Below are 25,229 nucleotides of genomic sequence, written 5' to 3'. Positions count from 1 at the left end.
GGTATTTGATACCAGGATGTCAGAGAAGAAACAACTCAAGAGTAAGATCAATAAATATACAGCAGTATCTAAGTAGCTCAATGCAGTTATGGGTGCCTTAGAATACCAAAAATATAAGATCTGGCTATACTGGAGGACAAAATATTTTAATTTGGAAAAAAAATTAATAGGAAGAATAATAACATCTGCTTATATAATTAAGTATGCATATCATTAGCATCATACTTTTCATAGATTTAGGCCTACAGTGGCCTGTTCCAGCCTCAGACATCATTGAATCTCTTTAGAGGACATTCTGATTTTCTTTTTCCTAATGGTTTGTAATTTAATACTTGTTTTGGTAATCTTTCTGTTTTCATTCTTTCAATGTGTTCCATCCATTTATGTTTATATTTCTTTATTTTTTCTATTACTGATTCCTGGCTTAGTTCTTTCATAATTTCTTTTGTGATTGAATAGAGTATACTTTGCAGTTTTTCTCATAAACTTCATTTCAGCTGTTTCTTTGTCTTGATTTTATTTCCCAGATTACACTTCGATATAATAGGACTGGTAAGACTAATGTATCATATACTTTTAATCTAGTTTTTCGACATTGAAACTCATAGATCGTAGTTCTCGATCTTGAGTTTCACTTACTGGCTATATAACAACATAGGATTTTTATCCCTTTATTATCTATTAAATTGCCAGAAAACTAGCCGTTTGTCTTTTCATTTTAATTTAATCTAATGTATCATATACTTTTAATCTAGTTTTTCGACATTGAAACTCATAGATCGTAGTTCTCGATCTTGAGTTTCACTTACTGGCTATATAACAACATAGGATTTTTATCCCTTTATTATCTATTAAATTGCCAGAAAACTAGCCGTTTGTCTTTTCATTTTAATTTAATCTAGTTTGTTTTTGAACTAGATTATGTTTAAATACAGATTTAATTACACCTCCTTATTTTTAAATATTTTGCAATTTTTAGGTTTATATCTTTTTCATTTTCATGTAATCATACATCCTAGGTAGTTAAATGAATTCACCTGTTCTAAAATCTTGTTATCTATTATTTTTTATTGGATCTTGTCCTTTAAAGGCAATCGTTCTTGATTTTTCTATCTGTTGTTTCTGTTGATATTATTCCATAATCTTTGGCTATTTCATTGAAATTTAAAATATCTTTATGTAAGTTATCTTCAGAGTTTGTAATTATTATTTGATCATCAGCAAGATTTGCTGAAAGGGGACATCCTTTTCGGATTTATCTCTCTTGGATATTAATAGTTCATAATTTAATCTTATTTGGTGTTTGTCTTTCTTTTATTATGTGAAATAAAATACTTCTTTTAATTTTATCAAACTTTTTCAATATTAGGCAAAAGAGCAGATCTATACATGATTGTTCTTTTGATAACAAATACATGATTGTTCTTTAAATAACAAACTGATAAAATATTCCAAAGGCTTTATTCCATTTTGTACTTCTGAAATAAAGCCTTTGGAATATTTTATCAGTTTGTTATTTAAAATTCTGTTATATATTTTATAACAGGAATTTAGAATATTTATACGTCTATAGTTTAGGGTAATCTCTATTGCCTTTTTTTAAAAATAGCGATCACTATTGCTTTTTTTTCCATTCTATCGGGGAGGGGGGTGGATTACTAGTTGAATAGATTTTATTTAAAAATAAGTCTTTCTTTAAACCTTATTTCTGCATATTTATATAATTCTGAACCTAACCTATCTTCTCCAAGTGATATTCCATTTCTTGTTTCTTTTAAGCTGATTTCTAATTCTTCTTTATTTATTTCTGTTTCATTTTCATTGAATGTTTGCCAGTTATCTTTTTGAAAACATACCACAATTCTCTATAGAAGTTTAGAAATTCCTCTAATTTCAATTCGGGATTAATTTTATGCTTTCTCTAGTATCTTTATATTTAAATGTTTCAAAATCTTATACACATTAGATCTTATTCTTTATAAGTCATGTACTAAATTAGAAACGAATTTGTTTCATGATTCTGTCTTTTTCTGACTTCTCTTTTAGCTATAGCTCTTATTCTTTTATACTTTATTTCATCTTGTAATCTTTTATTGCTTAACCATATATCATATGCTTCTTCATTCATTTTGATTATTTCTTTGATTATACAATATTGTCCTATATCTTCATTTTTTTTTCTTTTTATTGAATTTTTTGTTCTTTCCTAAGCTTTCATTTGCTGTTATTATTATTAGTAGTAGTATATTACATTTGTATTGTTTTATTTTATTTAAATATTTATCAATGTATTTTATCTAAATATTGGTTAATTCTTTGTTCATGTAGTCATTGTATATTTGTGCCATTTAATAATCTAGTTACCGTATGTATTGGCTTATAGGACGACTGGCATATAAGACGAGGCCTAAATTTTAGGCTATTTTTAAGTTTTAAGCTTAAGTCGGTTGTATAAGATGACCCCCCCCCTCCCCCAATTTCTTCTTTCTTGTATTAATGCAATACAAGAATTAGGTATTATTGTTGTTATATCTGTTATTTTTTTGCATAGCATAGATTTAATATTTATGCGAATTACCCCTAATTAAAAGTGATTAGCCCCAATTTTAATTATTAATTTTGCTCTTTTTTTTTTTTTTAATTTTAGGATTATTAAAATTGTTATCATTTAAAATCATGGAACCAGCAACAAAACGAAGAAAGCATGAAGCTCGATTTAAAATAAGTGTAATTGAAATGGCAACGCAAACTAATAACTGTGCTGCTGCAAGAAAGTTTGACATAACCGAGAAGATGGTAAGAGAATGGAAGAAGAAAGAAGATATTTTAAAAAATTTGCCAAAGAAAAAATGTACGATGAGAACGGGGATCACCTGATGACCACAACTGGAAAATCACGTTGCAGAATGGTCATTCGAACAAAGGCAGAATAGATATCTTGTTACAAGAAATATGATTAGAGCATGTGCACTAAAATGGTCAAGATTGAATCCAGATGAAAGTATAGAATTTCATGCTACTTCAGGATGGTGTAATCATTTTATGAACTGACAAAATCTGGTAATACGACAAAAAATGAAAATTTGCTCAAAAACTACCAGCAGATCTTGACCACAAACTTACCAGTTTCCATAAATTTAGAAATGTCATAAAAAAATCGACATGTGGAAAGGCAACTGGAGTAAATGATATTCAACCGGAAATGCTGAAATATGAAGGTCTAAAATTCTTGCAGTGGCTACACTTCATAATTCAGAAGGTCAAATTTCACATGATTGGAGTAGAGTTTTCATGGTTCCCATCTATTAAAAAAAAGTGTGGGGGGGGATATATATATATCAAGTATGATTGATTTATGCAAGCATACTCGAAAAGCGGCTGAGAAAAATTGTGGAAGACAAGCTGGATTCAAGCCAAATAGTGGTTGTCAGGATCAGATATTTTTTTTTCGCTTTATGATATATACTTGAGAAATCATGGGAATATGACAAGAATCTGTATTTAAGAAAAAGCATAGGATAAAGTTCCCAGCAAAAAGCTTTTCAAAACACTACAGTTATGTGGGGTAAATGGAACATTGTACAGGCAATACGTAGTCTATATTTAAGTTGTAAGTCAGCAGTTAGAATTGAAGGGAATATAGGAAGATGGTTTGATATAAAATCAGGTGTAAGATAAGGATGCATATTATCTCCACTCTTATTCATCATCTATGTGGATTGCATAATCAAAGAAATTGACATTAAACCTGATATTAGAATTGGAGATATCAAATAGCTATTTGCTTTATGTAGAGGATGTACTCCTAAACACATCCAGTGCAAGTATCCAGGATTTCTCTAACTAAATTGCATAACAGCTGTAACAAATTTGGTATGAAAATATATTAAGAAGACCAAAACCATGAAAATAGGCAGGAACATAGAAAACTTCAGCTGCATTCTGAATGGAAATTCTATAGAACAAGTAAAATATTTCAGCTATTTAGAAATATTTTAAAAGAACAGATTAAGCAAAGCTGGTATGTTGAGAAGTCAGTTGAATAAATTTATATGGAAATAAGAGAGAAATTATCCAAAACACTGTACTAGCAGTATACAAGACAGTGTTCAAACCAGTTTTAAGTTATGGATTGAGAGTTGGTTTAGGAATAAAGCACTTGATCAAACATTAGAGGCCACAGATATGAGAATTCTTAGAAAAATTAGGGGCCCAAATAGATGGCATCAGTGACAGAATCATATTAAAAATGAGACATTAGGAAAGAATTTGAACATTGTTTGTATTCAATAATGTGTAGGGCTCATCTAAGTAGGAATGGTCACTTAAATCGAATGGGAAGGGAAAGGTTTGCAAAACAGGTGTTTGATACCAAGATATCACGAAAAAGACAGAGGAAGACAAAGATCTAGGTGGATTGATTCAGTCAGAAGTTCCTTGAGAAAAAAATTAAATGTTAGATATGACAATATTGGAGCTGATAAATAATAAGCTAAATTGGAAGAAAATTGTTGACAGGAATTTATTACTAATGTTAACTTAATCATGTTGTGTTTTCATAGAAGCCAGAACACCCCTTGAAGAAATTGATGATCATGATGACAGATCTGATTTCAAATTATACACATTATAAATGCAGTCATGTGTATCTAGAGATTATGGGATGACTTGTACTTTGTTCTGCCATGTAGCAGTTCATTGAATATACATAATGTGCTAATCATTCCTATGTGGTTCATGTCTCATTAATGTAGGCTCACATATAATTCCCTACATCTTTTAAGATATTAAATATACCAACCAAATATAAAATTTCCCTTAATGATCTATTAATTATATATCCAGCCATAGATTTTGTTCTTTTCTACATAGTTTTATTGGAAGCACGCACATCAGTTTGTGGTGTTCCTATCCAATATATAAACCGAAAGCACAAGACTAAGTCTCATATACCTTTACCGTGGACAAGTACAACATGATGATTTGTATCAGCTTGCTGCAAACATAGTAAACTCCTCCAAAATTTAGAAGACTGTAATCCTAAAACTTACAGTCCTTTGGCCAAGGCTTAGCCTAGTTTACTTTCTAGAATTATTAATAAATATTGACAAGAGGTAAGTACTTTCACATAAGTGCCAAAGTATGTTTTATGCCTGAAGATGCAGTTGGCAAAATTAATTAAACCCTATTTATTTTTATATGTTTATTTATATATTTGTTTTGAGCATTAAAACAAATGCAAACCACAGAAGTTTAAAGATAGAGCTTTCCTCTGTGCTTTGTAATAGACCAACTATCTTTCCTACCACTCTACATATCATGTTGGATGGGTTCAGACTTGCTATCAGTCCAAGAGTGTCATTGGTTTCAAATACTAACCATAGTTTTGCTGACAACTGTATCCTTCATTCCTTATTACTTGATAAGCCTTAGTGACCTTTGTTTTTTTAGATTTATTACCAGCGCATTCGGTTTTGCATTTCAAATCCATTTTAAGGGTAAATAAACAATGAACACTAATGGTGATAAACAAGTGACTAAACTAACCGCGGGAGGCATGGACTACTGACGGGTCAGGGAAAGGAGGAATTGTTTACGGAGTCCTTATTTCTAATTTAGGTTTCAGTTTGAATGTTACAGCTTTTGCACACTTGCCCTCTGTTGCTCTCACCATTTACTGGTAACCTGTCACTGCCTGTTACTATTCGTTACATTTGCTGTGAATGGCGAGTCTAGTTAACATTATGTCGTTGCATACTGCAATGGATGTCAAAGATACAAAAGCCGCAAACATGTTAATACGTGCTAGTAGTTGTAATTTTCAAGATTTATTATGTAACTGCGAATTTATGTAAGTCAGGGGGTTACTGTACTTGAATTTAAACTTTTAATGTAGCCGGTTTGAACCATGCAGTTGGAATGAAACTGTTTCATTCTGTCAACTAGGTGCATTTCTAATGGAGGTCAGTCAATACATGCCAAGAACATATTTTGTGTAACGCCTTCTTTAGATTTTTTGTTATTAAAAAATGATAATAAAGCTGCATTTATTTGTTAATTAATGATAATAAAGCTGCATTTTATTTGCAACAGTACAGTTGCAAATATAAAAGCAAAAAAAAAAAAAAAATAATAATAATAATATATATATATATATATAAGTGTCTCATACTCCTAAAGACCTTTCACTTATCCCTGGGGTATGCATACCACACTTTGGGAAACACTGCAGAATTAAATGTATACCATATATTCTGCAATCTTCCATATGTAATATTGCTTCAAAAAATCACTGTTATTTTTGACAGCCTGGGTGAAAAGTGAATGAATCTTATGTGCCAGGCATAGTGTTTTTGTAAATATCTTATTTAGGAAGTGTTAGGAATTTGTGTTCTAAACATGGTATGTTTATGTCTCTAAATTAAAAAAATATATATATTGGATGAGAAAATTTAAAAAATCTTTTTAGATATTTTGTTGAGAAGAGACCGATATGGGAAATAGACCCAAACCTTGTATTGAAAAGCAATATTGTTGCAGATAAATCTCTTGCACAGTATACAGGAGGACTAGTCAAGGTGAGTCAAAAGTGCAGAATTTTAAATTGCAATTTCTAACTTATTTATGTTCAGAACATACTGTTGAATGTTTGGTGTATTTTAATATAGAAAAATGTTAATGAAGGATGAGTTAATGCCAAACATGGTTGAAGATGGTTGTAGGAATTTAAACATTTGCTTATTACACACTTTTCTCTATTTAACCACACCTCCCCCCCCCTTTCCCCATTCTCATTCTTTTCCCACTGCTTGCTGCAGTGTGTTGAAATGTCAGTTATATTTTGGCATGAATATTAATCCTGTTCACTTGACGTGATTGGCATTGCTGGGTACTGAATATTATGTCTGTGTGTTCACAGAGTTGATTGTTAGACTTTTTTGGTCTAATAATCAGCTCTGGACTGTTAGACAAAAAAAGTTTTTTTTGTCTGTCTGTTCTGGAACCCTGCTCTACAGACCAGACTAGGAACTTTTGCAAGCCATTCAGGCTTCCAATAAGAATGTAGGTGATCTCACACTGGGTGATAAAATTCATCTCCTACTTAAAGAGAGGCACAAACATCCATGGCTATATTTGAACCCACAGTTTGTTGGCTGTAGAGCAGATATGCTAACTACTCGGGCCAGCCAGGCCGATTAAGTCACCCTTCCAAAATTGATTTTCAGGTTATGATTAATAGGATGGGGTGCTTAAGGATCAAAGCTGTATAACTGAGAGGAGACCTCCACATAGCCTTTAAAGGAATGCAGAGAACTGACCAGGGCTTCTGACCTAATGTCCAATCCTCACCTTCTTGTGGTTCACCCTGTTGGGTATCTACTTGGATACTGAACGAATGAGGATGGGCTGGCAATTTGGGATTTAGCCGGCCAAATTGTATTCTTATTGGCTTAAACCAAAATAAAAAATGATGGTACAACATGACAAAATTTCATGCCAGCTAGGGCGTTGCCCGGTTAAACAAGGCCCCTGTTGTTTTCACCAGGGAACCAGGGTGAACAGCGAAAAGTCAGCTACTGGAACAAATCTGAAAACAAACCCCAACTCATATGTTCTTGCAGCCATATTGGTTTTAGCAGTTTATTGAACAACTTTGCAGATTAAGAGTATTCATCCAGATAGTCTGAGTAATGGTGTCATTGTCCCGAAGTTTTTCAACTAGTCAAATACAGTGCTTTGTTCAGTTGCTGTATACCAAGTTTGAACTCATTAAGGAAATGTTCTCGAACTAGATGATCCACTTATTCCATTTTTTTTTTTTTTAAATAATCATTTTAATTAGTCATTTTAGCATTAAACCTAAATGATTCATATATTCATATTTGTACGGACCTAAATGATTCATATTTGTGCAGACCACAGGAGTAGTTTGTCATAATGGATAGTTGTAACATCAAATTTCTTTTAGCATAGTTATACTTAAGGAATTTTGGGATATTTTGGTAGTTTATTATAGTGAGCAAGTTTTGCTATGGCAAGAGTCAACTATAATTATTTATTATGATAAAAAATTAAAGTATAAGGCTATAGTATTTCAAATTTCATTGTAATAAATTCATTTTAACGTAATGTCATTTTAAGCATCTTTTTTGTTCCCTAGGTAGAAAAAGATCTGTCTAATGTCAGCTTAGGTCCCACTCCTATACCTGACTTAGCCCATTTTGTATTAGGTTTGGAAAGCTGTTCACATCAAGATGAAGATTTTATAGCATACTGTGTGTTGAATATGATGATGGGAGGTGGTGGATCTTTCTCTGCAGGTGGACCAGGCAAGGGCATGTATACCAGATTATATACAAATGTTCTGAACAGGTAATAAATATTATCTATTCTAAAATAATAATAATAGATAACCCTTCTAGATTATTTTACAAAGTATTTTCCACATGAAATGTTTTTTTTCCCCAAAACTATTCTTCATCGTTTGTTTGTTTTATATTTTTTATAAGCTTATAAGCCACTGTGCTTGCTTTGCATTGTTTCTCAACCCTAAAATCCTAGATGTCTTGGAGAGTGCCGTTTCTTTCTGAACTGATTTAAGTCACTTTTTGGCATTTTGTAATTCTGTTGCTTTCCAGTAATAGCCTGTTGTGTGAATTAATTCTTGATTAACTGGTAATTAATTTACGGAATTAACAACGCATATAAAGTAAATTAATTAAAGATAACTTTAATGAATCACTTCTATATTTCGACAATGTCACATTGTCATCTTCAGGAACATAAAGATGTGGTATGTGCACTACAGGAACTAACTAACTACATTCCTGTAGTGCACATACCATATCTTTATGTTCCTGAAGATGACAATGTGACATTGTCGAAATATAGAAGTGATTCATTAAAGTTATCTTTAATTAATTTACTTTATATGCATTGTTAATTCCATAAATTAATTACCAGTTATGTCTAACCAACGTATAAGTCTTACCACTAGAATTCTTGATTAACGAAAAGGTACTCATTGAGCTGAAGAGATTTTTGTAATTTCCACCTATTAAAGGCCTGAAAGCTATAGCAAATCAGTGCTATGTATATTGCTAGAAATTAATATGCAAAATTAATGTCTTTCCTGTTTTCTTTGGAGTAGAAAGAGATCCCTGATGACTGATGGTTTTTCCCAAAATTTTCTCTTTAAACTTGTTTATTGCTTTAGTTTTTTCATTCCATTTTCAATTTTGCTATAGTAATAGTTTTCTAAAATATGTATATAAACCGTAGCTACTGATCTAATATATATTTAAAGCATTTGTGTGTTTGATCTCCTCTAAATAGGAGAGGCTGAATCACCAAATTTAATATGTAGCTTCTTCCTTATACCAAATTATAATATTATATGCTTATGCTCAACTTAAACAGTCTTCACTGTTATCTAATATACTCAATATTTTTCTCTGAGATTTTCCTTGTAGGTATTCTGCTAATGATAGTAGTTCTCCTCTGGTAACTAGAATATAACTTTTAAATTAAGGGGATATTAAATCCCACATAGTTTTAAAATCGAATAAGAAACTCAAAGATTGGAATCAGAGAGTTTCTTGCCGAATATAGTAAACTATAAAGTATCGGCGGCACTGGCATGAGCAAATGCAAGTGACCCTAGCACGTAGTGCAATACCAGAAGTCTCGCAGCAAAGTCGGTAAATTTTGATCGCTATTCTTAGGTATTTTCCATAATGTAAATACACATTTCCTAGGAAATGTATGCTGTTATTACATTATGGTAGGGAGGTCACTACCCAGACCGGTTTCAGCCTTTTTTGAGGCTTCATCAGTGAGTAGCTAGACCTAATACCGAAGTGTATAGCGAAAAGAACTTATGTACTCTGCAATGCGAGTTTCCAAACAGGTGCAACCATTAAGTTACTTAAGTATAAAGAGCTAATAAGCTTCATTTCGGCAATGAAAACAATATTTAAATTAAGGGGATATTAAATCCCACATAGTTTTAAAACCGAATAAGAAACTCAAAGATTGGAATCAGAGAGTTTCTTGCCGAATATAGTAAACTATAAAGTATCGGCGACACTGGCGTGAGCAAATGCAAGTGACCCTAGCACATAGTGCAATACCAGAGTACATAAGTTCTTTTCGCTATACACTTCGGTATTAGGGCTAGCTACTCACTGATGAAGCCTCAAAAAAGGCTGAAACCGGTCTGGGTAGTGACCTCCCTACCATAATGTAATAACAGCATACATTTCCTAGGAAATGTGTTTTTACATTATGGAATATACCTAAGAATAGTGATCAGAATTTACCGACTTTGCTGTGAGACTTCCGATATTGCACTACGTGCTAGGGTCACTTGCATTTGCTCACGCCAGTGTCGCCGATACTTTATAGTTTACTATGTTCGGCAAGAAACTCTCTGATTCCAATCTTTGAGTTTCTTATTCGGTTTTAAAACTATGTGGGATTTAATATCCCCTTAATTTAAATATTGTTTTCATTGCCGAAATGAAGCTTATTAGCTCTTTATACTTAAGTAGAATATAACTATTTCAGATATCTTTAAATAATTTAAATATTGTTTTCATTGCCGAAATGAAGCTTATTAGCTCTTTATACTTAAGTAGAATATAATTATTTCAGATATCTTTTCCCATCGCACCCTTCCTTCCTGCTTTTTTTTTTTTTTTTGTATAGGGCTATTTAACATTACAGAAATGCCATTTGTGATAAATTTCTAATAATATTTTCTTTGTCTTCATTCTTATTATCTAATACTTCTTCTCCCACTGAGATATTCACAAATGTTTCATGCCCATGACAAGATTTGAATCTGCAGCCTGTTGGTAATGGGCTATAGGTTAAAGTTTGGTTGGAGAGTGAGTATACTAACCACTTAGCTTAGCTGACCAGACTAGCATTTACTCATTTTCTATTCATAATCAAATACAAGGTTTCTACTTATGAATGCCATTGCTTGACATGTACTTTTCAAGCCAAATTCTTAATAGTCACTAACTTAAGAATAGTTTAGTTAAGAGTTTTTTTTGTGTGCATGTGCACCATTCATTTGGTGACAGTCAAAAGTTCAGTGGGTACATTATTGTATGCAAAATTTGAATTCTCTGATCCATGTGCAACAAGATTTAGGTAAATCCATTAAGTTGATCCAAATGATGAATGTACAAAACAATATGGCAGCAATTCAAAGAAACAGGTGAAGAGGATGCGTTCCACGAAATTACTTTGTTAAGCGAAACTTTGTTCTCGGAGATAAAAATACTATGGCCATAATAGGGATACATTCGTATGTAAAGAAAATGACTTTTTTTTTTGAAAAAAGAAAAGCTTTATTAAATAAAAAGTCAATATTACAAACCTAGCAAAGATTAAATCATGACATTTTAAAATACAAATCTAAAATTGATTGTTTTTTTTTTTTCTTTCATTTAACAATTGCCTATATGGATTTATTGCATTTAACACTGATCGCTTAGCAGTAACACTTCTTCCTAAATTAGGATCATTTTCACTGAAAATACTTAAAACATTTTCAATGTCATTTAAGGACCTTTTTAAATCTTTGGTTGCTAACACTTTTTTGGTGGGAACTTCTTTAATTTATTCTTCATTTTCTTTGGCTTTGTTGCTAACAAGTTTTTCTAAATCTTCCACTAAAAAAAACCATCATCTTGTGCATTTAATAAATTTCTTACATCCTCTTCTTTGATATTTTCGAAACCTATAGATTGATCTATCTGGATAACTTCATTTCCAATCTCTTGAATGTTATTTTCTTCTTCTAGTACAACTTCTGGCCATAATTTGTGCCAAACTCCATTTAAGCATTTCTGAGTGACTTCTTTCCAAAGGCTATTAATGTTTTCAATTGCATGTTTAATGGTGTAGTTTTTCCAAAAAGTTTTAATTGACATTTGCTCTTTATCTTCTATTCAATTAAATTGCTTAATGTACCATGCAGATTTCTTTGATTTTTTTTTTCAGTTTGGGGTGCTTAAGGGTCAAAGCTGTATAACTTAGAGGAGACCAGACCTCCACATAGCCTTTAAAGGAATGCAGAGAACCGACCAGGGCTTCTGACCTAATGTCCAATCCTCACCTTCTTGCACCCTGTTAGATACTGAACGAACAAAGATGGGCTGGCAATTTGGGATTTAGCCAACCAAATTATATTCTTATTAGCTTAAACCAAAATACAAAATGATGGTACAACATGACAAAATTTCATGCTGGCTGGGGCGTCACCCGGTTAAACAAGGCCCCCGTTGTTTTCGCAGGGGAACCAGGGTGAACAGCGAAAAGTCAGCTACTGGAACAAATCTGAAAACACACCCCAACTCAACATCACCAGAGTTAAAGATCAGTACTATCAACATAAGAAGCCTGAATGGCAAAGAAATGGAGCTAGCTGAGGAATTAGATAAGTACCAGATCGACATAATAGGGGTGACTGAAACAAAAAAAGACAAAAACTGGCGAGATCTTTTTGAGCAATAAATACAAAATGTTATATTCAGGCAATGACAATCAAGCAAAAGAAGGAGTAGAAATAGTATTCAACACTAAATACAAGGTAAATCTTCTTGAATGGCAGGCAGTCTCAAGTAGACTGATGTGAGCAAATATCAGAATGGGGAAACTGGACAATGAGACTTATTTGTGCCTATGGTCCCACAGAAGGTTCTACTAAGGTAGAAGTGGAAGAATTTTTTGAGTCTTTAGAGAAAGCAACTGACACAATGAAAAAGGAAAAGTTGGTCCTTGTTAGGGATCTAAATAGCAGAGTAGGAAATGATTGTCAGAACACACAAAAATATTTTTGGAACATTTAGATAAAAGAGCAAAGCTAATAATAATGGCAAATGCCTGTTAGATTTCTGCTCAGGACATGGACTGGTTATTACTAACACCATGTTCCAACATATAAATGTGCACAAATTCACATGGAGAGAAGAGGCAAGGAATAAGAAAAGTCTCATTGACTATGTTATTGTTGATAGTGATGTTTTCTCTCTGGTGCAGGACTCCAGAGTGTACAGAGGATTTGAAATTGGAAGTGATTACTATTTAGTCTTGAGCAGGATAAAACTGAATTTCGTATTGAAAAGAATAACATGTAAGAAAGTATTAAAACGAATGAAATTTTAGCTGTTCTCAGATGTGAACTGTAGACTAAAATACACAAAGATTATTGAAGAAAAAATGAAAGAGTTTAAGAACATGAACCAAACCTTGGAGATTCAGTGGCAAGCCTTGAAGAGAACCCTGATTGCTTCAGCCAGAGAGGCATGTGATGAGGTTGTCTGCAAGGATAGAAAAATCAGAACTCCATGGTGGACACAGGAAGTTAAAGAGGCAGTGAAGGAAAAGAAGAAAGCATATCAAAAGTTCCTGGCAAATAAGTCAGCTTGTGCTCTTAGAAATACAGAGACAAATGTAAGAAAGCTAAACACTGTGTAAAATTAGCTAAACAAAAGTCATGGGAGGACTTTGGCAAGAACATAGAAAATAAATATCAAGAGGGTGGTAAGATATTCTGGAGGTTGTTGAAGAAGATTAGAAATGGAGGAAAGATGCTGTAAAAGGAGTTAGAGATGATAAAGGTGACATGAAAACAGGAGAAAAAGATATCCTTGAAGTATGGAGTAATTACTTCGAAAAATTGCTAAATAAAACAAGCAGTGATAGCATAGTTGTAAAATAACACTCAACAGTCATACAGTCAGGAATATATATCCATACTTGAAGTAGAAAAAGCCTGCTGTCTTTTCACATTTCAAACCTTTGAAATGTGAAAAGACAGCAGGAGTAGATGATATTCTATTATATCAAATGCTGAAGTATGGTGTAATAAAAGTCTTACAGTGACTGCACTGCATAGGTCAGAAGGCCTGTACAGAGGGATGAATTCCTGATGATTGGAGTAGATCTCTAATAGTACCCCTTATATATAAAAAGGGAAATAAAACTGAATGTGAGAATTACAGAGGTATTTCTCTACTCAGTGTTCCTGGCAAGATTTATGCCAGTATACTTGAGAAGCAGTTTTGAAGAATTGTGGAAGAAAAGCTTGGTGAAGAACAGGCTGGATTCAGGCCAAATAGAGGCTGTCAGGATCAGATCTTCACTTTTTGACAAATAGTTGAGAAAGCATGGGAATATAACAAAGATCTGTATTTAAGTTTTGTCGATCTGGAAAAGGCATATGGCAAGGTGCCAAGAGAGAAGCTATTCAATAAGCTACAGTTATATTGTGTCGATGGGGCATTATATCAAGCAATACTTAGTCTTTATTTGAGTTGCAAGTCAGCAGTTAGTTTAATGTTAAATCTGGTGTGAGACAAGGATGTACATTATTCCCTCTGTTATTCATTATCTATATGGATCACATTATGAAGTAAAGTGGTATTAAACATGATATCAGAATTGGAGAAGTTAATGTCAGCTCTTTGCTTTATGTGGACGATGTTATACTTCTAAATAAATCTGCTACAAGTTTGCAAGATTCCCTGACGAAATTGAATAACTGTTGTAATAGATATGGTATGAAGGTCAGCAATAAAAAGACAAAGACAATGAAAATAGGCAGAATCATTGAAAATGTCAACTGTGTTGTGAATGGAGAACCTGTGGAACAAGTAAAACATTTCAGCTACTTAGGCACAATTTTTAGTGAAGATGGTAAATTAAATATGGAAATAGACAACAGAATCAACAAAGCCGGTATGGTAGGAAGTCAATTGAATAAATTCATATGGAATAAGAGAGAAATTAGTCGGAACACTAAATTAGCTGTATACAAGATAGTGTTCAAACCAGTTTTAACTTATGGATCTGAGAGCTGGGTCAGAAGTAAAACACTTGACCAAAGACTAGAGACCACAGATATGAGATTCTTGAGAAAGATTAGAGGTATGAACAGATGGCATCAATGGCAATATCATATTAAAAACGAGGATATTAGGAAAGAACTAGACATTGTCAGCATCTAAGAATGCGTTAGCAGAGCTAATCTCAGGTGGTATGGTCACTTAAACAGAATGGGCGAGGAAAGATTAGCAAAGCAAGTGTTCTCTGCCAGGTTGAAAGGAAAACGATGCAGAGGAAGACCAAGATATAGATGAATTGATACTGTACAAAGTGCCTTAAACGATAGAAATATAAGATCTGATAATGTTGGAGTGTTGACAAATAACAGACTGATTTGGAGGAAAATTGTAGATACGAAGTTAGTAATGATGTAAATTTTTCATGTAGTTGTATCATATCCAGTGCACCCTTTGAGGATATATGTCAGGAATTTGATGATGATGAAATGCTGTCAGAGAATATACGTCATTTATTGCAATGCACCACACTGAAACACATCACTATGAAGTGTAAGCAACAACTTAATTATACGGATGACGTGCGAAACTGTTAAAACAGACATACCCACAACTTGAGAGTGCCTGGCGAGTTGCCATTGTTCTCTAATCGAATGATTGCCAGGCATTGACCTTAAAATTTTAATATTTTTACGTAAAATGGGGCTTAAAATTGCAGACTTCATTATATCGAGGCTTCGTTCCCAGAGGTAACGTCAACCAAGGTGTGACTACATGCAGTCTGTACCATTAAAATCAAATAAACTTAAACTTCAGCTGTCAATCAACTTTATAATTGGTCAGCCTGACTTAGTAGGAGGTACGGCAGTGCAAGTGATGGAAATCTTGCCTGCATTCAGCCTTAGGAACAGGGACTCTCTTTAGTCTGATTAATGCAGACTGGCTGTTCACCACCTGTATCTCTTTCCTCTTTGCTGCGGGAGATAACCATTCATAAAGTTGACATTGAGATTACAATTTTTTTCTGATTTTAATGTTACAGATCACACTTATTTACTCCATTAGGAAGATTTCAGATAAATGGCATTCGTTTAACTTAACACTTCAAAATTTAAATATAAAGTCTGGATTTTCACTTTTCTAATTTTGTTCTCTTCTTTCTTCTGCCCCCCCCCCCCCCCCATTATTCTTTGCTTTGTGTATGGTGCCTGCATTTCCTTTGTTTACTGACCTCAACTGCAATTTTTTCCTTTCTTTTATTTTACAGTTTTAATACAAACTATGAATAAATTTGATACACCGGATTACTTCCAGTAGTTGGATTTTGTGACATCAATTGTAAGGAAATTCGGTTTGATATGGTGAAGGTTTGTGTTTTTACTGTTTGCATTAATGTGCTTAAATTAGCATCGATTCTGTCAGACTTATGCCAGGTCTTTTCCATAGTTTGTTATAGTGGTGTATGTTTTCTATACCATGCATCTACTACAGTTTGTTTTTGGATATGTTAATGAGTTTGCACTTTTCCACAGTTTGAGGGATGTACTGATCATTTCTATAATGCATGATCCATCTAGATCATGCATTATAGAAACATTGTGTTACAAACCTTGGATACCCATTTTTATGAATTCTTTATGGATATTTATCAAATAAAACAGTCCCTTCACGAAAATATCACAAAATAGCCAATTTAGCTTCCTTGCGCATGGAAGTTTGATTTATTGAAATATTTATCAATGCCTGAAAAATAATTTTTTTAACTGCATCACAATTTGAATTAAAAAATATTATTGTTTCTTCATTTGGATTGTTATTTTTTTTATTATTATTTCATTTTGGTTAAAGATAATATTACTTATTTGTATCCAAATAGGAATCCCATCATTAAGTTCAAAGTATTACTAGTTTCCTATCTACACTTCATATTAGTCATGTGAGGCTTCCAGTATTGCCAGATCTTATATTTCAGTCTTCTAATGTACTTATAACTGCATCATCCCACCTAGATTTTGGTCTTTCACTGGCTCTTTTACCCTTGAATCAAATACCTGTTTTGTGCAAACTTTTCTTCTCCTAGTCTGTCCAAATGACAATACCATCTTAAATTAGCTGTACTAACAATGTCTTCTTCTTCCTAATAACTCCGCTGTTTTTAATTTATTTATTTATTCGTATGGAGTTTCCTCCCTTTTTCTCCCCCATCCCTATTGGGTCAAGTTGAGCCCCCCTCATGGGGGTTAAGTATTTATGGCTGTAGATCTGTGTGTGTTCACAGGACCGGTTTGCCTGCTTGCGGGATGAAAAACTCCAGATAAACTTGGGGGAAAACCCTGCTGTCCACACCCAAGACCGGCTAACTTGGCTATGGCTGAGGAAGATCCTTAAGCTCCTCACGTTGGTGACAGGAATCGAACCTAGGACACTCCTTCCCCAGGCATATGGTTGCAAAGTGCACAGCCACTAGGCTAACTGCGTGGACACTGTTTTTAATAAGATGCTGCCATTGATACCATCTGTTTACTCCCTTAATTTTTCTCAAAAAAAAACGTGTGGACCCAAGCCTTTGATCAATTTGAAACCTGATTTTCAGATCCATGAGTTAAAATTGGTTTGGACACACTGTCTTGTGTATTGCTTGTTTAGTGTTTCGGCTAATTGTTCTCTTATAAACTAGATGTATTCATTTAGTTTCACACTATATCAGCTTTGCTTATTTCATTGTCTATTTCCATGTTTAATTTCTCTTCAATAAAAGTTGCGACTTATTAGTTGCCATCTTTTCCATTGTTCTCTAACTTTTCCATTGAAAAGCAGGTTATGTTTTCCACATTTCTTCCTATTTTCACAATTTTTTGTTGGCTTTCATGCCAAATTTGTTACACTAATTTAGTTAAAGAATCCTGAAGACTTGTACTAATAACAACTGGTGTTGCAATGTAGATTTTACACAAACTGCATGGTATTGTATTCTACCTTTATTCTATATAATGTCCCATTACATCTACAGTAGGACTGTAGCTGTTCAAATTGCCACAGTCCTACTGTAGCAATTTGAACAGATTTTTTGCTTCGTATACACCTTTTCCAGATCTACAAAACTCATTGCAGATCTTTATGATATTTCCGTGGTTTCTCAACTCCACATGACATGTGGTGACTCAACAAATTAAGGATTCTCTATCCCAAATAAACTTTGCACCATGCCTTTCGGGCTGAATCAGTGTTTACTTCAGATTTTTCTACTGGAATCTCTGAAGGTTTGGTTTTTGTTTTCAAACTCATTTTTCTCAATAATATTTATATATTTGAGTTTACAGTTTACTTCTGAAAGCTGTTCTAGTTTTAATTTTTTTTAAAGATTTGTACATATTTTCTTTTCATTGTGATAATCATTTTATCCTACCCAACACTAAATGGCATCAGTTTCTGTTTCAAATCTTCTGTATATTCTTACCTCAACAAATATGAAGTTGTCAGCAATAAAGTTGTCAATAACTTTCTTATTATTTCTATTTTTTGTACACAAATTTAGATAGAGAGAGAAACAAAGCTTTTTTTTTTTTTAGTATTGTATTACTAAAGACTAGTTCATGTCTCGAACAGAAAACCACAAGTACTTACCATTAATATTTGCTCACCTTTTTTCTCAAAGCATTCTGTATGTTTAGTATTCATATCCTTCTTTACTGTTAAGATCTTCAAGAACTTTTTGAACTAACTGCATTTTCTAATGACTCAAAAAATTCTTCCTCCTTAATCAGTAGAAGCCTCTTTGTAACCATAGGCACAAATAAATTCCATTGTCCAATTCCTGATATTGAAATTTGCCTACATCACCATGCTTAAAATTGCCTATCATTCAAAAAATTTATCTTCGTGTTTAGTGGTGAATGATTTAGATGCTCTTTCCTTTCGCTGATAACTGTTGCTCAAATATAATATAATATCTTATAGTTATTATTATCCCAATATCTCTAGTTTCCCAGATTTTGCACTTCTATTCTCATTCCATTCAGTAATACTTTTTCCAGACTCCTAACACCATAAATTGTTCACTTTACATAAGTCCTTCCATCCATCAGATTTGTTGCACAACCTACTCATTTACAATCATGGTGCACCAGAATTCTTGCCTCTCTGCTTTGGCAATAGACTAGTTGTCCTTTAATCTCTCACTCTTTTGCTACTTAGTAATAATTCTTTCATGTCTTCTCTCACACCATAAAATTATGTTTATTAGTGATGTATGTTGATACATTACTGTTGTGAAGATTAATGATGCATTGGAGAGAAAAGGATATTGTCCATGGGATCATATGGTCCCAAGCTAAGATAGGAGTTGGATAGCCATTCTGTACACAAAAATAAGTGTGGTAACAATGACTTCACACATTATTACTGCATCAGTGCACCGCTTCTTGTGACAAGAGTAAACTTAACATAACACACTATGTGCATATAGATGTATAGTTAGATTAAGGCATCTGATAACAAAATGTACAAGTCATTGTTAAAACCTGTTAATAAGTCATTACTGTTTATTCCCATTATTAGTATAATTGTTATTATGCAAAACAGAATTATGAGATTAGCATGCTGTTGTTAAGATTTGAATTGTTGAAATTATGGTACGCAATGTTGTGGTGTACTGGCACCTTCGTATTAGCAGTGACATATGGATACAATACATTTAGAAATTTGTAATAGTAATTTTTTTTACACATTTACCTAGTATGCACATAAGTTATTTAATGAAAATTCTATTATATTCACAGTCTGTTAAGATATTTGCTATATAAAACTTTTCTATATTTGCTATGTAATTTTTAAAAGAAAAAAAATATATATATATATATATTGTACACATTTTACTTTAGATTTATTCTTTTATATATCGTTGTACAATAAATTTGTTTAATAAACTGTGTGTTATATACTTAATTTGCTGTTTTTATTTCAAAAACATTATCACACTATAAAGTAAAAATATCAGTTAAAAATGTTTAGTTTCTTTTGTATTCGTTTAATTTTTCCTACTAGTACAGCAAGTCTCAGCACCTATTGTTTTATAAAGCAAGCACTGCTTCTGAGTATAGTGCTGTTTGACTCGGATCAAAAGGCTGTGGGTTCGAATCCTGCCATGGGCATGGATGTTTTTAATTGTCTGTGGAAATACTGGTGGTGGTTGGCAGTAGATGGAGTTGTAGTCAGTTGGTGGATTGAGTAGTGGAGACAGAGTTGTAGAGCAGGTGCCCCTCCCTCGATGAGTCTTGGACTCCCTGGAGGTGTCAAATAATAATAATAATATTGAAGCCCTAAATAATTGCAAGCAGATTACAGCACATCCAAAACTGATTATGTAAAAACCAAGTACAGGAAACTTGCATCTGTCTAAATGTCAGTCTTCTGAGGTTTATTTTTTACTTTTCCTCAATTTTTAAGGAAGCTATGACTAGCTTTAAAATTATAAAATTTGAAATTACTACTTATAGGAGTTGGCCCCATGAAAAAGGGGGGGGGTGCACATTGGGGAATTCAAATATTGTTGCATATTTCTAAAATTAGCATAGTGTAGTTAATGATAGCTTTACCTTTCAGATTTCATTGGATGCACAATGCTACTGCTTACAACCATGCTTACAATGACACAGGGATCTTCTGTATACATGCAAGTGCCCATCCATCTCAGGTATATTCTTTCTTGTTATTTCTAGAGGATTTATATTAAACACAAGTATTCTTTTAATTCCAATAATGCTATTCTCAAGAACAGTCTCATATATATATTTAGAAGTCGCACACACATATATATTTTTTTTCTTCTCCAAACCACTTACATATGTCATTGAAATATATAGATTATCAGAAACCAACACATGTATAATGAGCTGACTCTCACTATAGAGAAAAACATTATAAAAATTTACCCACAATAACAAATTACCAAAATTTCATGACTAAATCTGTATAGTCACAATGCTGTTCTAAAGAAAATTCTCTATCAAATTGTTCACAATAATAAACTATTCCTGGTCCATGTGAGTTTGCTGTAGTGAAAGTCAACTGAATATCCCATTCCACCGTTGCGTATTATATCTAATTACTTATTACACTTAAGTTATTTCACTTTTTAAAAACCTAATTTTGATAAATTTTCCATGTGTTTTTTGGCTAGTTTGTCTATCTCTGTAAAACAGGCTAACCCACTTTCATTTATGTTTCTCACATGGAATTTAAACCTAGATTTCTAGAGACAAAGGGTGTTATTTGAGGATGGATTGCAAATATCTGGGAGATAATTTTTTGTAATGAAATTCAAACACATACTAGTTACTTGTAGTTCACCTTCTGAATTTATGCAGTGATTTCATATTCTTTGCATTATTAATGCATTTTTGTTAGGCCCGTTTGGGAAGGGTCATGGTGTTACATTCATTCGTATATACATGGCATCTATATATTACTCTGTATAATGTGCCATTCACCCATTATATTTTGAATAGATTTTCTCTTGACATCTTACCTCCAGGCCTACAAAATTCATATGCATGTGCTTGTAATATTTCCATGATTTCTACTGTTTATCTTGAAGTAAAACTCTGATCATGACTTGATCCTGAATCCAGCCTGTGGTGTTAGTAATGACTAGTTTGTATGAAATCTAGCAGGTATTAATTTCTTAGTTTTCAAATATTGTGTGTGTGTTGGATCCATTTCCTATTCTTCTGTTAGGTCTCTAGAAGAACTGGTTTTTGCTTTTATGTCAGCTGACTTCCTGATTTAATCAAAAAAATTACTTATTACAATTGTGGGATGTGTAATTCTAACAGTTATAGGTTTAGCTTATTTTATTGTGTTTCTATGTATGTCCGTCTACCAGCCAGATTTACATTCTGATATGCATTGTATTTTTATACATATACAGTCCTGTCATATCTCATAGAAAGATCTCACTTGATAACATTCAGATCTCCAAATAAGATCATATTTCTTTCTTGAGCTGACTTACACTGTTAATCTTTTCTGGCAAACATCATCCATAACCTCTTTAGATCCATGAAACTTTATTCAGATTTCTACTCAAGTATTACTTGAGTAGAAATCTTCCATCTGCTGTAGAATAACTTTCATTTTGGATAGTGTACTAGATTCCCTAAAAATGTTTGTTGCTATCCAGCAAATATGAGTCCAGCTAACCCCCTCCCCCTCCAGTCCACTTCAAATTTCACAGTGCTCTCCATTCATTCATTCAGTACTATATGATTAAATACATTATTACGCTTTTGGGGCACTTCTGACTAAATCCACCCAAGTCTACAGTTGGATTTGAATCCATGATCTGCTGGTTGGAGAGAAAGAGTGTCTCAGTTGTCCCCCAGTTAGAAAGAGAAAGAAAGCAGATACACTACCTACTTAGCTAACCAGAAGGTAGTATATCTGCGCTCTCTCTCTCTCTCTCCCCCCTCTAACTGGGAGACCCTTTCTATCCAAACAGCAGATCATGGATTCAAATCCAACTGTTGACGTGGGTGGATTGATTTAGTCAGAAGTACCCTAGAAGACCAAAAGTGTAATAATGTATTTAATCATATAGTACTATTAAATACATTATTATACTTTTGGTCTTCTAGGGCACTTCTGACTAAATCAATCCACCCACGTCAACAGTTGGATTTGAATCCATGATCTGCTGGTTGGAGAGAAAGGGTCTCCCAGTTAGAGAGAGAGCAGATATATCCTGTACATCCCTTTAGGGAAAATTAATTATGATATGGGTGCTTATTATGAATGTCTTAAGTTGGTGAATTTCATCATCTGATGCAAAACCACCACTACCCTACCTTTTAGAAGCCTGAAGCGGGTGACTTAAAAATTCCAAAAGCAGGGTTTCTGTATGATCTAACCTTAGTCCTCTCACAGTATTAAATGCACAATGAGTTATAGCTTTCCATGGATTACATTCACATAAAATACTTCCTAGATACCGTCTGTTTTTCTTTGGCCTTTTCTGTAGATATTTTCGCAGACATGATTGAAAATACCTATAGCATATGACTATATATGGATGTTTGTCGATCATTAACTTTGACATGCTTTTATAGGATTACAGGAAATTGGAGGATATTAGAAGCTAGTTCATCAGAGCAGAAACTATTCAATCATGCTCTAAATAGTTTGTTGCTCTGATGAACTAGCTTCCTTTGTATTCTTCCTCTGATGAACTAACTTTATTCTTTTTTTTCATTCCTCTGTTGTACTGAAGAACCAAAGAATATAGACTAAATGTAGTCACAAATCTTCCTTATGCTGTTTTAATCACTTGCTCATGCATGGTACTGATATGTTAGTTTTGTTCATTTGTTTGAGTTAATGTGGGGGTGTGGGAAAGAACACACACACACACACACAGGGGAGGCATTGAGAAGTAATAGAGCAGTTACTGGAACAATAGTCACTAAAATTTCATTATTATTTTATAATTTCTTCTTCAACCTTTTGGTTCTGTCCACTGCTGGATGAAGGTCTCCCCCATGATTTTCCAGACCACTCGGTTTTCTGCCTCTTCCATCCATCTCACTCCTGCAATTTGTTCCAGTTCTTCCCTCCACCTTCTTTTGGTCTTCCTCTTTGTCTTGCTCCATCCATTGGTTTTCACTCTGTTGTTTTTCTAGTCCATCTCCCATCACTGCATCTGGCAATATGGCCAGCCTATCTCCACTTAGCCTGTTTAATGTATTTTACAATATCCATGACACCTGTTTGAGATCTTATCCAGATATTTGTCTTCCTATCTCTTAATGTTATTTTTAATGTTATATGTTAGGACAGGAAGTATGCACTGGTTGAAAGCTTTCCTTTTTAGACTCATAGGGATGTTACTTCTGAATATGTGTCTCATTTTCCCATAAGCCATCCATCCAAGGTGAATTCTTCGTTCAATCTTTTCTTTGATTGTTATCTTTTCAAAGGATAACAATTCGCCCAAATATCATCTGTAAATTTCAGATCAGGCAGCCTTTCTCCATTTATGTTTATTCCTTTTGTTTCCCAATCAAGGCTTCTAAAGACTTCCTCTAGTGCAGCTGTAAATAAATTGGGAGATATGGTGTCGCCTTGCCAGATGCCTTTTTGTATTGGGAACCTTTCACTGTTTTTATATAATTTAATTACAGAAGTTGCATTATTGTAAATATGTTTTTTTTCAATATATGGTTTCTCAGTTCCCTGGGTTTCAAGTGCTTTTAGTGTTGCAGATGTTTTAACTGAATCAAATGCTTTTTCGTAGTCTATATAGGCCAGGCATAAGGGTTTATTGTATTCAATTGGTTTTTCAATGAGCTGTCTTAATGTATGAATATGGTCCAAAGTATTGTAATTCTTTCTGAATCCAGCTTGTTCACAGGATTGCATTCCCTCTAGTTTAGATTTTATTCTATTATTATAATTTTTGTGAAGACTTTATATATGGTGGGGAGTAGGCTTGTAGGTCTGTAGTTTTTAATTTCTTCCTTATTGCCCTTTTTAAAAATTAATATTAGAAGTGAATTGTTCCAATTTTTTTGAATTTTTCTCTGTTTTAGGCATTTATTAAAGAGTTTAGTCAGCTGTTTGATGATAGGGCTTCCTCCCAGTTTTAAGAAGCCTACCATAATTCCATCTTCTCCTGGGGCCTTTCCATTCTTCATTTCCTGCAGTGCCATTTCCACTTTGCCTTGTATGATCTCAGGGGCATCGTGCTCTTCCTCACTCAGGTTATCCATAGATGATTCTTGGATGTCTCAGTCTTTGTCTTCATAGTTCAGTATAAAATTTCTGAATTCTTTTGATTATTGCATCTCTATTTTTTATAAGTTCACCATTTTTTCCTCTTACAGCAGCTATTTCCTTTGTTCCAACTGATAATGTTTGTCTTAGGACCTTTATATTACTATTGTTTTCTATTGTTTCTTTAATTTTCCTAGTATTATACGATCTAATTTCATGTTTCATCCTTTTATGTATAGTTTTACAAATTTCCGCATATTCTATTTTACTGGTGTCATTCAAATCTCTTTTCATATCTCTTCTTTTCTTCATTATAGCTAAGGTTTCCTGTCTTAGTTTTCCCTCTCTTTGATGCCTTTTTATACCTCCTATTTCTAGTGCACAATTCAAGATAGATTTTGTTAAGATTTCATTAGCATCATCTATGGTAGTAGCTGTATTTAACTTTTTTAGTTCATTTTTGAGTGATTCTCTATAACAGCTTTTGTTGTGGTAGAGGTTTTGTAGATTCACTAAATTGGACTTTTTTCTTATGAGCTTATTTCGTTCCAATTTTTTATTGATCCATACTTTTGCCCTTACTAGTGTGTGGTCACTTCC

General features: G+C 33.3%; 1 protein-coding gene across 1 annotated transcript in view; it reads left to right on the top strand.

Moving 5' to 3' along the window:
- The window catches only part of LOC150092279 (mitochondrial-processing peptidase subunit alpha), a 98,760-nt gene that overhangs the window by 59,021 nt on the left and 14,510 nt on the right, over positions 1-25,229 (top strand). Inside the window, exons 8-10 of the mRNA XM_090414945.1 lie at positions 6,470-6,578; positions 8,162-8,373; positions 20,463-20,553. Of these exons, the coding sequence (XP_090271071.1) occupies positions 6,470-6,578; positions 8,162-8,373; positions 20,463-20,553 (412 nt within the window). The remainder of the gene's footprint in view (positions 1-6,469; positions 6,579-8,161; positions 8,374-20,462; positions 20,554-25,229) is intronic.

The sequence above is a fragment of the Typopeltis vanoorti genome, chromosome 26, assembly GCF_054136105.1.
Source record: "Typopeltis vanoorti isolate ZY-2024b chromosome 26, IOZ_Tvanoo_1.0, whole genome shotgun sequence".
Lineage (NCBI taxonomy): Eukaryota > Metazoa > Arthropoda > Arachnida > Uropygi > Thelyphonidae > Typopeltis > Typopeltis vanoorti.
The sequence above is the reverse complement of the archived record's forward strand: the minus strand, read 5'-3'. Positions and strand labels throughout refer to the sequence as shown.